Raw genomic sequence first — 12,954 nt, forward strand, 5'->3', positions numbered from 1 at the left:
ACTACTGGTTAGATGTTGCAGGACAGATTCTAATCTGAGTTTCAAGGGTGAGAAGTATTTGCCTGGTTCTGCCAATCGTAGACACCTGTAGGACTCGGCAGGCTGCACAGCTTGTCTGACTCCTGTTTTTTCTCTCTGAAGTGCTCTAAAATCTGTGCTGTTTGCCCTCTGCCCATGTCTTGCTGACTGGGAGTGGTCAGTGTGGAGCTGCCGACCAAAAAGTTCGTACCCCATCAGCAAACAAGAACATTATGAGAGGACAGCTGAGGCAGGGAGGAAATTGTTCACTTGCAACCACAGGAAAGCTTTTGGGCAGAGCTGATAACAGAAATTATTTTTTCCTCTTCTTACTCTTGTTTGTCTTGCAGCAGTGTAATGCTTTTGTGTCCTGTGGAGATAACTCTCAGGCATGGATTTACAAGGGGATCTCAAAGATTAAGGTTGATACCATAGATGTGAGATCTACTGCCACTAACTGAAGTCACAGTTAATGGTTCCCATTCTCTCCCCAGCACATCAAGACTGCATTTGCCCTACTTGCTTTTACAGTAGCATAAAAAGAGAATGATATCCCAGCTTAACTTACTGCCCTAAGCCTTTCTCTAGTCTTTTCTGTTGAGTGAAGAACAACCCCCACAGCGCTACAGGCACAGAGTCTCTGCCTGTGTAAATTGGTGTATAACAAGTGCACACCTAGGGATGATACTGTCTTACTCATTCAGTTTCACAACCAGGGCCTGGGCAGAAATCCAGGAAAAGTGTATCTCTGCCTGAGATTCTGGATCGCTGAGTGGGATGAAGTTGCCATCCAAAGAGACTTCTGTAACTCATAAAATATCCGCATCTTCTCCATTGACAGAGAGAGAGGATACATTTCAGAGACCATTTTTCATGGGCTTTGATTTTAATGCGGGATATCATTTCTACACAAACCTTTTACTTCCCATCCCATTACACATTCATGGGATATCGTTTAAGTGGTGTGGATCATACAAAGCTTTAAATGGCTTTTGATTCAACTTTCATAATTTTTCATTGCACAAGGGAAATCTGGTTGGCACACTATTCTGCTTTAGTAACACTCAGAGACAAACTGTCTGCGTAGTCACAGATATTGTTCAAAATACCTGTTAAAACACTGCAACTTCTGTGAACCTGCCAGGGCCTAAGGTGTCTTCCAATTCTCATTATCAGGTGACATTTGATGGGAAGCCTCTTGAGATTGAAAAATAAAGTGGCAGAGGCCAAATCTTGGAGGCTGTAGCTTGCAGCTTGGCATGGCTTAGCTGCAAGAGTGACTCAAGTTTGGCTCTATCAGGGGAAGACTTGCATTCTTTCCAATGTGGAGCTCAGGTCTGAACAGTGTTTCAGTGTGCTAAACCACTGTTTGTATTTAATACTAACATTAAACAACATCTGAAACACTCAAAGCCTAAACTCACATTTTGCTCACCTAGTAACTAATTAAAGATAGGAGGCAATTAAAAGTTCATAGTGAGTTTCCTGAGGTTACTCTGTGTTCATAACTACCACTAATTAGAAGTTAGTCTGATTACTTATTTGTTCTGTAGTGTTGTCTCAAAGCCAGAATTTTTGATCTTCTCTGTACACCAACATGACAAGGATTGTACTTGCCCCAATGATCTTTAAGTCTAACATGTTTGTACTTAGCTTGCCACATGATTTTGTAAAGTAGTCCTGGTTTCCCTAATAGTCCCATATTAGCCAAGATACAGTGTAGTGTCATAGAAATGATGATGAATTCCAAAGCCTGTCTAGTCCAGGCTACACATTGGGCTGGCATGATAGAGTTCACTTCAAGTTCCTCGCTTTTATTAACAGGTGTGCAAACCAAGGAGCACCAGTCAGCATGAATGCTAGGTGAGGTTTATAATCACACTTTGGGTTCCACAGGTAAACACTCCAGTGTGCCACTGCTGCACCCTTCTTGGTCACTCCTCATTACACTGGATGATAGCACAGTAAAAATTGCTTGTTCCACCAGAGCGTTTAATCTTACTTTCCACAAACGCTGTATTATGCCAAACAACATTATCTTGGTGTTTCATACCAAGGTTACAAGAAAGCTTGATTTTATTTTAGAGTTAATTCAGAAGAGAAAAAAAAAAAAGGTAATAGTTTTTGTTTGGGGTGGCATTTTTCTGTTTTGTTTTAAAAAAATGAGTGGGGAAAAGCAGATAAAACAGTGTCAGCCTTGAAACGTTGTCCAAATAATTTACCCAACTATGACAGAATCTTCAGATTTTTCTTTCTTGCTGTGGACATTTTGTTTTAACGGTTCCCACGCTCTTGCTCACAGTACCTAGTCAGACACAGAGCCAGAAAACAATGTAGCCCTTGAAATCGAAGTCAAGTTATGTTTCTAAACTTCATTACAGTTGTTTGTTCTACTTCAAGCTTTACAACTGCAAAGATCTGTTCAAGATGCTGAATTACTAAACTTCTAATTAACCGTCTTGATTTTGTCATGAAATTGTGTTGTTTTCAGCTGTCTGTCGCTTCCCATGTCAGAATGGTGGTGTCTGTGAGCGACCAAATGCCTGCTCATGTCCGGATGGCTGGATGGGTCGTCTCTGTGAAGAGCGTATGTATCTCATCCCTAAGTGTAATTTTAAGGATGCTGTATGTAAGACAAGTGAATTTATTGCAGTGAACCAGGTGGGAAAATTAAAGGTGTAAGAGCCAGAAACACAAAAATCATTACTTTATTCTGCTTGATAAATTAGAGAGAACAGAAAGGAACAACTGATTGCTTGTTTCTAGACAAATGACCATCCCCTTACACCTCCAACCAAACCAAGCATTTTTTAATTGATGTGATTTTCTTTGTGGGTGCTCTTTCACTATGGTTGAAGAACAGCCTGCTTCAGTTCTCTGAAATCTGTTTCTAATAGCAATACATGATAGTTTTGGGGAAAGAACAGGAATTAGAACAGAAGAGATATGAGTGTTCTGCTGGTGGCTGCATTTGTTTCTTGGCTTCCTTTTTTATCAGCATGAGATTATGAACCGGATCAATTCATGTTCAAATAATACAACTGTGTCACCTTTTCCATGCTGTCCTTCCTGACCTGTGTACCTGTACCCCACAAATTCTGGGCTGGCTTTTCCTGGCCTGAGTCTGTGAGTAGTTAGAGAACTGGGTCTGTTGTGGTTGAAAAGAGCCAAATCTGCCTCGACTTTGTCAGAAATTTCCTGGGTAACATTGGGAATGTCAGTTTGTGCCATGTTTCCTATTTTCTTTGTGATGATTTTAGCACAAGGAATTGGGGAGGGCTAACCCTTTCATGCTGGCATAGCTGCTGCACGAGAAGCCTTATTACTGTACACATAGTTAGGCGTGGGTCTATGTGGATAGAAAAGGGAAGTACCCTTAATGTATTTAGTATTAATTATGGCCCTGTTGTAAAGCTTTAGTGTGTCCCAGAACACCTGCAGCTGACATTGTGTCACTGTCTCTGGCCCTGAGTATACATGGAGACCTACAAAAAGATGTGGCACCTCCTCCTGTAGGTTGTGGAAAGGAATGTAGTTCAAGTATTTTGCTAGGTAGATGTATCACATCTTAAAATGGTCCTTAAAACAGGTCCTTTACCTAGGCAGCTTACAAGTCTTCTCTATGGCAGTGTCAGTTCCACGTGGCACAAATTAACTGCAGATACAGAATGAGGAGAAGAGGTTCAGCAAGTTTTGTCCTTCTGTGTTTACAGAAACTCCAGCTATGTAGCGCATTCACTCAGCCCCTGTTTTGCTGTCACTATGTCTGTCAGTATCACCATAGCCAGACATGCACAGTCAGCCCTGTATGTTTCACAGTTTCAGCAGAAGAGGACTGAGCCCTGTGTCTGCCAGAATTGTGTTTGGTATGCCACAACTGACTTCCTTACCTTACCATTAGTAATGATATTTAATACATTCTTCAGGACCAGAGGACAGATTTTATTCCCCCAGTCATTTTTGATCTGTCATCCCAATTCAGACCCTGTTTTCCTGTTTTCGGAAAATGAACAGGAAGCTGACTAGCCGGATCACACTTCATGCAGATACAGGCACTCACTCTCGCTTTTTTTTTTTCCTCCTTTACTTTGGCCAAGGTAGCGAGGAGAGGGGAAAAGGATTCCCACAATCGGTTAGTGCTACCTCAATTTTGCAGCATTGCTTGTCAAGCAAGGCGCACTGGTGAACAGAAAAGATAGGTTTAGTCTTTGGAGTTTAGGGCCTGTTCTGGAAGTCAAAGGGATTTTTGAGTGCTAGCACTGAGCACTGATCTGTCAGGATGAGGCCACGGTGAGGCCACAGAGCTCTGACAGAATTTAGTCATCTTGTAGTTCACAGTACATTTCACAGATAACAAGAGAGATTCATCTTCCCAAAAGAGGCCTAACCACTCTAAAAACATGCAAAAGATGCAGAACACTACTAGTGTAATGATACAGACAAGTAATTCTTGGTGATATGGCTTAGTCCTGTGAGCTCCGTGGAAGTTCACTGTTCTTTTCTTATCCAGGCTGACTGCACCTGCTCAGCTTGGCCTCTGCTGTGCAGCGGAAGAGGAAGAACTTCGGCATCAGTCCTCTGCAGCCGCCATCCCCCCTCCCAGTATAGAACTCCAGTGGAAGTGCCACTCAAGAGTCCAAATTTGACACCTAGCTCAACTCTTGCTCTTATTAGAGCATGTTTACACAAGTACTTCATTCAGTTACGGTAGAGATGGTAGTTTTGTGAAGGAACAGTGTGCACGTTAGACAATTTTACAGATCTGCTTACAGGAGCAGTATAGCTTGATTGGTGCTCAGTCCAGAGGCCATCAGTCACTTGGTATCTGCTTTGTTTCTTCCCCAAAGCTTCCAGCCACAGTCAACCTGTTGCACCCAAAATGCCTTGTATCAAAGCTGTCTTTCCATGGGGGCTTGTGGTGTCCCCTGTCTCAACATGTTTTCACTGGCCCAGACCAAGTGCTTTTCTATGGACAGTGCATAGATTAACTTGTTTTGGATGTTACATTGTGGGACCCCAAGGAATCTACAAACAATCCAGTTGTTTGTAATTAAAGCATGAACTGATTTTGTTAGCCACCTTCACAGAAGTGGGCAACGTCTGTGTATTTTACATGTGAGAAACAAGCAAACAGCCCTGTTTGTTTCCAGTGAGCACAGAGGCTACAAACTTCTGAAGGATTAGCAATTGCTCCAGTCTGACCATTTGTTTGTCATCATTCCTTTTCATTTCTGGCTGCCGTGCAATTCGTGTTTGCTGCTCATGCCTTGTGGGTAGATCCTACTCAACTCTGCTGACACTGCATACAAACACTTTGAGGGGTAGTCGAGTTTCTAATTAAACATAATTTCTTATCTTGCACACTTTATTCTTTGCTTTCATGGGAGATAATTCTTTTCACTGGTTCTCTTCTCTCCTTAGCAATATGCATTCTGCCATGTCTCAATGGAGGTCGTTGTGTGGCCCCTTACCAGTGTGACTGCCCCCCTGGATGGACTGGATCACGCTGCCATATGGGTAAAAATCCTTTCACCTGCATTTTTTTCTCACTTTTTTTTTGACTTTACTATCAATACCTAGCACAGTTCATTAAGGACTCTGTAGAACTAGTAAGCTTCTCACAGGAAAACCCAGGCCTGCAATAATATTCCTGGAGGATTTGCTGTCCCCAGCTGCAAACTATTTTTACAGTAGTCCCTGATGAGTCCTTAAAATCCTCAGAAAAGCTTGCTCCCAGAAAGGACAGAGAGCATTCATAAGAGTTCTGTCTGCAAAAAGCAGTTTGAGAGGGGAGAGAATATCCAAAGAGAGGAATCAAACTACACTGTCCATTCCAAGAAGAGTTAGAATTTCATTTTCATCTGCAGCACATGCAGGTCACCATTAAACTCACAAACAAGCTGCAGTTACTACAGGGGTTGTTCAGCACATAGCTGTCTGGTTTGGGGGATTCCCTGAGTTCTGAGCTTGTGAACAGGGCAGAGCAAAACAAGGATTTGTTGAAGGATGGTTGAGTTTAATGGGTACCATGTACATGGTACGTGGGTACTTTTCATTAGGCATCGTCTAAGTTCTCTGAACAAATCTAACTTGGGCTGCAGTTTACTAGATCTCTTACTTGCACCTAACCAAGGCTGAAGGGCATGTAGCACACCAAAATAGTGAGGGCTAGTAAGGGAGTGATCCTAGGCTCCAGACCTGTGTCCTGGCAAGTCAGCTTGTGTCAGATGAGGCTGATTTGCAATTAGGGGTAATATTTGAACCCAAGTTTGGGATATATGGTTTCACATCAAGACTAAATAAATGTCAGTTTTTGAAAGGCTTGTCCCTGTGGAAACAGCCAGTAAAACTCATAACAATAATCACTGAAATGTCCTTCAATCATTATTAATTCTTAATCACTAATAAATGTTAACTATTTTTAAAAGCTATTTTACAGTTTATTCACTGTATTTTTATTGTGCAGTTGCACCTTAATTGATTGTTAACAGAGCCTTTACATGAAAACTCAGTTTTGCCTTCCTGCAACACTTTGGAGTGGCCAATTGGGTGAACTGGAGGAGGAATTTGTGCTTTTCTTAATGAATGTTCATACTCTTTGTACAAGTGATAAGAATAGTGAGTCTGGGGGATAAGCTGTGTGATACACTGCAAACACAACCATTCTTCAGCAAACTGAAATTCCAGAGTGAACATTTTAACTCAGAACTACTGTCTTTTGAAGGGACACGTGCCTAGCACATAATGCATAATTTCCTCTCAAATTTCACAAACTTTGCAGCTATAGTAGCATAGATGTTGAGAAGGATAGGTGGCTTCTTCACTTTTGGGCCAGTGATTCAAATCTGTTCAGGCTGACTTGCTTTTCAGTAGCTAAAGAAAAAATTCTAGTGAGCAACTGCAACTATGCCAAGGCCCATTCATAAAAGCTTGTAACCACTGCTTATGAAGTTATTAAACCACTTCTCATTTTACTTACTGGTCCTCACCGTTTGCAAAGTGAAATGAGAAATATCTGGATTAACTGCTGGTCTCACGGGAATAATTATCTACATAAAGTGAGAGCTAAAGGTGTTTCATTCATATGCTTCATTCCAGAATCAGAAGTCATTTTCAATATGACAAACTTGGTGCACTTAATTGCACAGGGTTAGTCCATGTCTGCGACCTCCTGCCATTGTTTGTTCATGTTTGGCCGAGAAGAATCAGAGTAGTGTATTTCTATCTCCTTTCGCATTCCTGTCATTACTCATTTCCATTTCCTGTAATTCCATTTTAATCAGTGTTTTGTAATACATATTCTTTGCAAAAATACTGCCCAGAATTTGTCCTTACAGGTATCTTTAGGTCTGTCCTCTAGATATAGCATTATCTGCTTAAAAGACTTCACCCTTTTCAGCTTTTGTGCGATATAAATGTCTGTGTCTGAAGGACTTCATTAAGTGAGTCTCTAAATCTGTTCTGTAAGCTCTATGGTGCTTTATCTCCCAATAAATTGATAGGAAGTCTCAATAAAGTCTCAAAATTGATAGGAAGACTTGAAGCTTTGACTTTTGTTTGGATACTTGATATCCTTGGGTTACGCTGTCAGACAAAAGCAGCTGCAGCCATTTCACAGCTGGCCCAGCATGACCATATCAGGCAGGCTAGTGTTTGTTCTCCAGTTCAAATGCCCTGTACCACCTAGTCACACCTCTTATGGCTACCCAGTGTCTTTCAGGAACTTACTGTCATTCTCCGCTTTCTTTCCTTGTTTCCATACAGGTGCCATTGTGTGAAGTCTTACTCTTTGTCTGCTGTTGATCTGTAAATGGCTTTCTGACCTTTAACTTTCTCTGTTTCTGCTGACTCTTTCTATACTTTTTTACCACGTCTGGTGTATGCTTGTCCTGGCTACTGTTTAGCCATCACATTCCTTTCAAATAGACACCCACATTTTCTTCCTAGGAATAAGGCCTATTCTCCCGTTGATCTTTGGACTCTCTTAGTTCCTCCTGCTGCTTCCACTTGTGTTACTTTTTTTGCCTCAACTTGAGGCAAAAAGAACAGAATTTTTAAAGCAACATATAATAATACACTGGCTGTTTCATGCAGCTTATACACTGCAGCAGATAGCAAAAGTAGTAGAGACAGTCAAATCACATTCAGCAGAGATATGCTTCTAAAGCTGCCCTTTCCAGAACAAACCATATTTTACAACAAACTCACAGCTGATGTTTAATGTTGTAGTTTTGAAAATAGTCTGTTCTTAACAGAATAATGCAGGATTTTCAGTGCCTTGGTCCTTAACCAGCTTGTTGTGGGTGTGCTCATTAATGCAACTCTCTGTGTGTGTTTTTGTGTGCAGCTGTTTGCCAGTTGCCTTGCTTAAATGGTGGGAAGTGCATACGACCAAATCGATGCTATTGTCCCTCATCGTGGACTGGACATGACTGCTCTAGGTAAGTATTGCTGAGCACTGTCCCATAGCTAGGCTGAATCACCCCCTACTGAACTCTAAATATGAAGAATGTGCAATTAATTTTGCACATTTTGAGCACCTCTAGATCCTGTAAATCAGTGGCCATTGGATGGCTCATGATTTATGGATAATCTGGAAACATCTCAGAGAGTGCTCTGCAAAATGATTGCCAAACTTCTAGAAAATCAGGAAATGGTACATTTACATGTAAGCAGGGATGCAAACCTGCAAGGTTTAGTCTTATTTTTAATGGTGTAAGTGTTCATTTTGAACTGTATGTACCTCAGCTGGGTCCAGGTTCAAGACTAGGGTCATGCAACAGATGTTATAAGTAATAGCTCTTCTTACACCTAGTGTTGAGTGATGTAAAGAGTACAACACAGTGCCTCTGAGTCAAGTCCCAGTTCAAATCACATGGCAGTGCAGTCCCTGTATCAAGAGCTGCAAGGACTAGGCTTAGATCTGGTTCACCTGTGCTCTATTTTAGAGAGTTTTAACAGTGCTTGCGTTTTGTTTTGCTGATTCATGTCTAATGGGCCCAATAGCGGACTCAATTTTCAAATCAGTGAGCCCCATCACCATGCAAGGCAGCATTTACAAGTCTTAATTGTAGCTTTGTTTTTTAAAGTTAGCTTGTGAAGTTTGGGTGTTTGGCTTTCCGGGCAATCTGAACAAGACTCAATTTTTCTTTGGAAAGCTGTTTTATTTCATGCTGCCATTAAGAGCCATTTACAGCCCTGAAGGGGGAAGGCAGGTGGAATGGTAATGACATTGTTGTGGTTGAGAATCAGGTATAACAAAACATGCAGCATGAGTTCTACTCCCTGCATGGAATATTAATGAGGGCCATGAAACACACGCCAGCAAAAATATTTTTACGTCAACTCACACAAGCTCCTACTGAACACATTGGTCATTATCCTGGAGAGCGAAATAAATAACAGCTGAATATTAATATTTTTCTCTGGGATACAGACAAAGCCTGTGACATTGTACATTTTTTGTGTTCTTCTTTCTGGGCAGGCAGTAACAGACATTCCCCCCCATCTCTCACATACACTGATTATCTTAAAGCTACAGAAAAGATGCTTGTTTGAGAAATTACATTGTCCAAAATGAATAGTTTTCATTTGTCACCTGTGATTATATATGCCTAAGTGAAGCAACTTAAATATACTGTCAACAAACACTATCCAGCTTGAGACTGAAAGCTACACTTCTGAAGTCTGATAGTGTTTCCATTTAGGACATGAAGCAGAGAAGCCCAGTTCCAGTGGATTTAGCAGCCAGAAATTACGGAGTTTATCTCTGAGGCAAAGCAAAGTTTCAGGCTATTGCCAAACTGGACTCTTCTTGGGTTTGGTTTTTTTTGGTGTGTCCAAGTGTACAGCTCTGTGCAGCATTATGAAGCCTTGAGAGAAGGTGGATTATTAGCCCTACAGGCTTGCAGCCTAGCAGCTTGTCCCTTCAGGAGCTGTTTGAGAGGAAGCTTCCGACTGGGGCGGTGGAGGGGAGGGGACAGAAAAAAGCACTGAGATCTGTTTTGTGTTTGTTAAGCTTTGGCCTCAGCTGCTGATGGCTCTTTATGGGGTATGATACTGTTCTGACGACTCAGAAACAATATAGGTGTAACAGGAGTAAATGGCACAATAACAAAGATTTGCTGTTGCAGGTTAACTGGGTGTGATTTATAAGGGGAAGCTGAAAGGGCTAAAAGCTTTTATCAGCATCCAGGACAAGACTAACTCCAAACCACTCTGCAATGAGTCATGACTTACAGTAAATGCCAGATATCTCTATTCCCCACACCTAACCTCTTCCCCTCTCAATATGCCATCTTGAGCTGTGGCACTCTAATCCCTGGTATACTTTCAGACAGCATCCTCTTGTGCCTCACTGTTGATCTTGTTTGGTATGTTCAGTACAGCACTGATTTTATTGTGTTTGGTTTTTTTGATGCAGGAAACGGAAGGCTGGATTCTATCCCTTTTAACATCAGAGCAGCAGTTCTACATTCAGATATCTTTCTTCAGCCTAGGCACCAGGGCTTGGAATCTAGTGCATTGTAAATCAAATCCATTGCTTCCCTTCCCCCCCAGCTCCCTTGTTTTGTATTTTATTTTGTGATACATTTTTACTATACCTTTCCATTTTTAAAGAAATCCTCTGTATTTTTCATTTACAAAAGTATTATCAAATATATGCTGCTACACACACATCATACACATACAAATGTAAAGATTCCTACTGTCCACTGAGGAAGTGGTTGTGTAAATTGAAGTCCTTCCCATTTCTTACATAGAGTAAGCTAATTAAACAATACTATACTGCCAACTGTGATTAAACAGAATGTGGCAATTCTGCTTACCATCTTCCAAACATACTGCTGTCCAGCAACTCAACAGTAAAGACTAGTTACACCAGGCTAACTGAGCTGCTAAACTTTGCATTGGGCTTGTTTCTGAACTCATGTCGATGTAAATTAGAAGTACATGTGATAAAGCCTGTGTTGTAATCAGTTTCTGGAGGGCATAAGAAGATTCTGTAATGTATATTATGTGACATTAACATCATTGGAGAATAACTTAATGGAAGGCACCAACCTGAATTTTACCTGATATTTATTGGTAAAATAGTCAAAAATGTAAAAGAGATGAGAGAACATTATGTCATTCAGAGAAGGATGGACCAAGTCTAGCCAACAAGAGCCTTTGAGGCTTTTTGGGTTACGGGCAGTTCAGGTGTAGCTCTAAAGCTGGATAATCCAGATTCCAGCAGTGAGGAGCAGGTGGACCACTGAAACTTGTGCTTCTCACTTGCCAAGGGACTCACCACCTGCCTGTAACCACCATCTCTTTCCTGTGTAAATTATGAAATACATGTCTAGCAGCTGTCTGCTACGTGGGTGCTCTTGATACATGGGGTTTGGGTCCCAAAGTTTCACTGCCCCTAAGATAGAGAGAGAAGGCACCAGTTATGTTTACAGGTGAAACTTTGCTGTTTGCTTACAGAAAAGTTGTATTTATGTTATGCAGAACCTTCAGAGAACTGGAAAAGGCCTCTCTTGAGTACACACACAGGCAGAAGTGCTCAGCTGAGTGAGAAATACTGAGAGCACACATGCTGTCAATTTTCTCTTTCTCACACTGTTGATCCCGTTGCATCTGAGGACAACACACACCTGAATGCTATTATTAAGTCATGCTCTAATGAACTGAGGTGCTAAGGTTTACCTATGCTTAAGCAGGGTGGTGGAATTACAAAGTGGAAATCACATGCATTTTTTGAGGTCAAATCTTTGGTAATTATTGTCACTTAGCAAAAAGTCTGATCTATGAAAGAAGACATTGCAGTGAGAACCTGAGGGTCATTGATCAGGAGCTCCATTTTTCCCAGTAATACTAGAAAAGCATGACTTGCAGTCAGCACTGGGAAAGGAGGAGAAATAAATTTTACCTTCTGTAGCAAAAACCCCTGTGGATTAAAAGTGTGCACAACCTGCCCCACCCCTCCCTCCTTTATAGATTTACCTTCCTTTTATGAATGCATGAACTTGGACACAGGAAAGTGATATGACACCAAAATGAGCTTACAGTTACAGTAATAGGGCACTAGTAAATACTGACACATAACTGATGGCTGTTAGCCCAAGACCAGAAATGGGGAAGAAAGAAACAAGTGAAGTTGTAAGCCAGTACAAGCTTTCAGCCAATTAAAAGAAAAACAGATAGGTAAATAATAGGAGTCATTAGGGGATCAGATTAATGTGAATGTAGATTCCTTCCCAGTGGGAGCTGCAACCAGCTGAAGAGTTGTCATTTCAGCTCCCACAACCTTCTTTTTCTAATGGACTCTGCTAGCACGTAGCAACAATCTTCAGTCTCCCAGCTCCACAGCCATCGATGTTTACAGCTTTGACTGAAGTTAGCATTCAGTAAATAATGTCTGCGTTTCAACCCATAGTCACCACTATTTGTGGGCACTTTGTTCCTTGGCATCCTTGCTGATTTAACAGCACATGAATGGAAGCTGCAGTGAGTAACACAGGAATTCTCAAGGGAAGGAGTTCATGGGTGAGAAAAACAGATCATTATTTGTATGTCACTGTTATGTTGTGGTCCCTTTTCTAGTGTGCTTCTCTGGTGTGTGCCCTGATTGTGTCCTGGTGATCTCCAGAGCAGAACAGCAGTGGTGAGGACAGTGCTTAGAGCTGGCAGGACATTGTTGGAGAGTTTAGGGCTACAGGATGGCTTTTAGCACTTTTTCCAGCTTCACACTAGTGACAAGTACATGGAATCCTGGGATCAACCCAGTCAGCACGTTTTGTAAGGAGATGTGGTGGTAGGACAGAGTAGCTGAAACTCGAGGCTGTTATATTAGTGCTGTTGATGATGTTTTGATACTCGCTGGAACACTTTCCCCTCCCTACTCAGTACTGTATTGTCATTTATGTCACTGCTTGTTGTGTGTTTTAA

At 41.4% G+C, this 12,954-nt stretch overlaps 1 protein-coding gene across 1 annotated transcript in view; it reads left to right on the forward strand.

Annotated features, from left to right (window-relative positions):
• The window catches only part of SVEP1 (sushi, von Willebrand factor type A, EGF and pentraxin domain containing 1), a gene marked incomplete at its 5' end in the record, with an annotated part of 107,141 nt that extends 96,483 nt beyond the window's left edge, over positions 1 to 10,658 (forward strand). Inside the window, 4 exons of the mRNA XM_009701735.1 lie at positions 2,510 to 2,605; positions 5,440 to 5,535; positions 8,366 to 8,459; positions 10,442 to 10,658. Coding sequence (XP_009700037.1) covers positions 2,510 to 2,605; positions 5,440 to 5,535; positions 8,366 to 8,459; positions 10,442 to 10,472 — 317 coding nt within the window. The remainder of the gene's footprint in view (positions 1 to 2,509; positions 2,606 to 5,439; positions 5,536 to 8,365; positions 8,460 to 10,441) is intronic.
• Between the last annotated feature and the right edge of the window lie 2,296 nt (positions 10,659 to 12,954).

This window comes from Cariama cristata, unplaced genomic scaffold (assembly GCF_000690535.1).
Source record: "Cariama cristata isolate BGI_N322 unplaced genomic scaffold, ASM69053v1 scaffold25936, whole genome shotgun sequence".
NCBI classification, from domain to species: domain Eukaryota; kingdom Metazoa; phylum Chordata; class Aves; order Cariamiformes; family Cariamidae; genus Cariama; species Cariama cristata.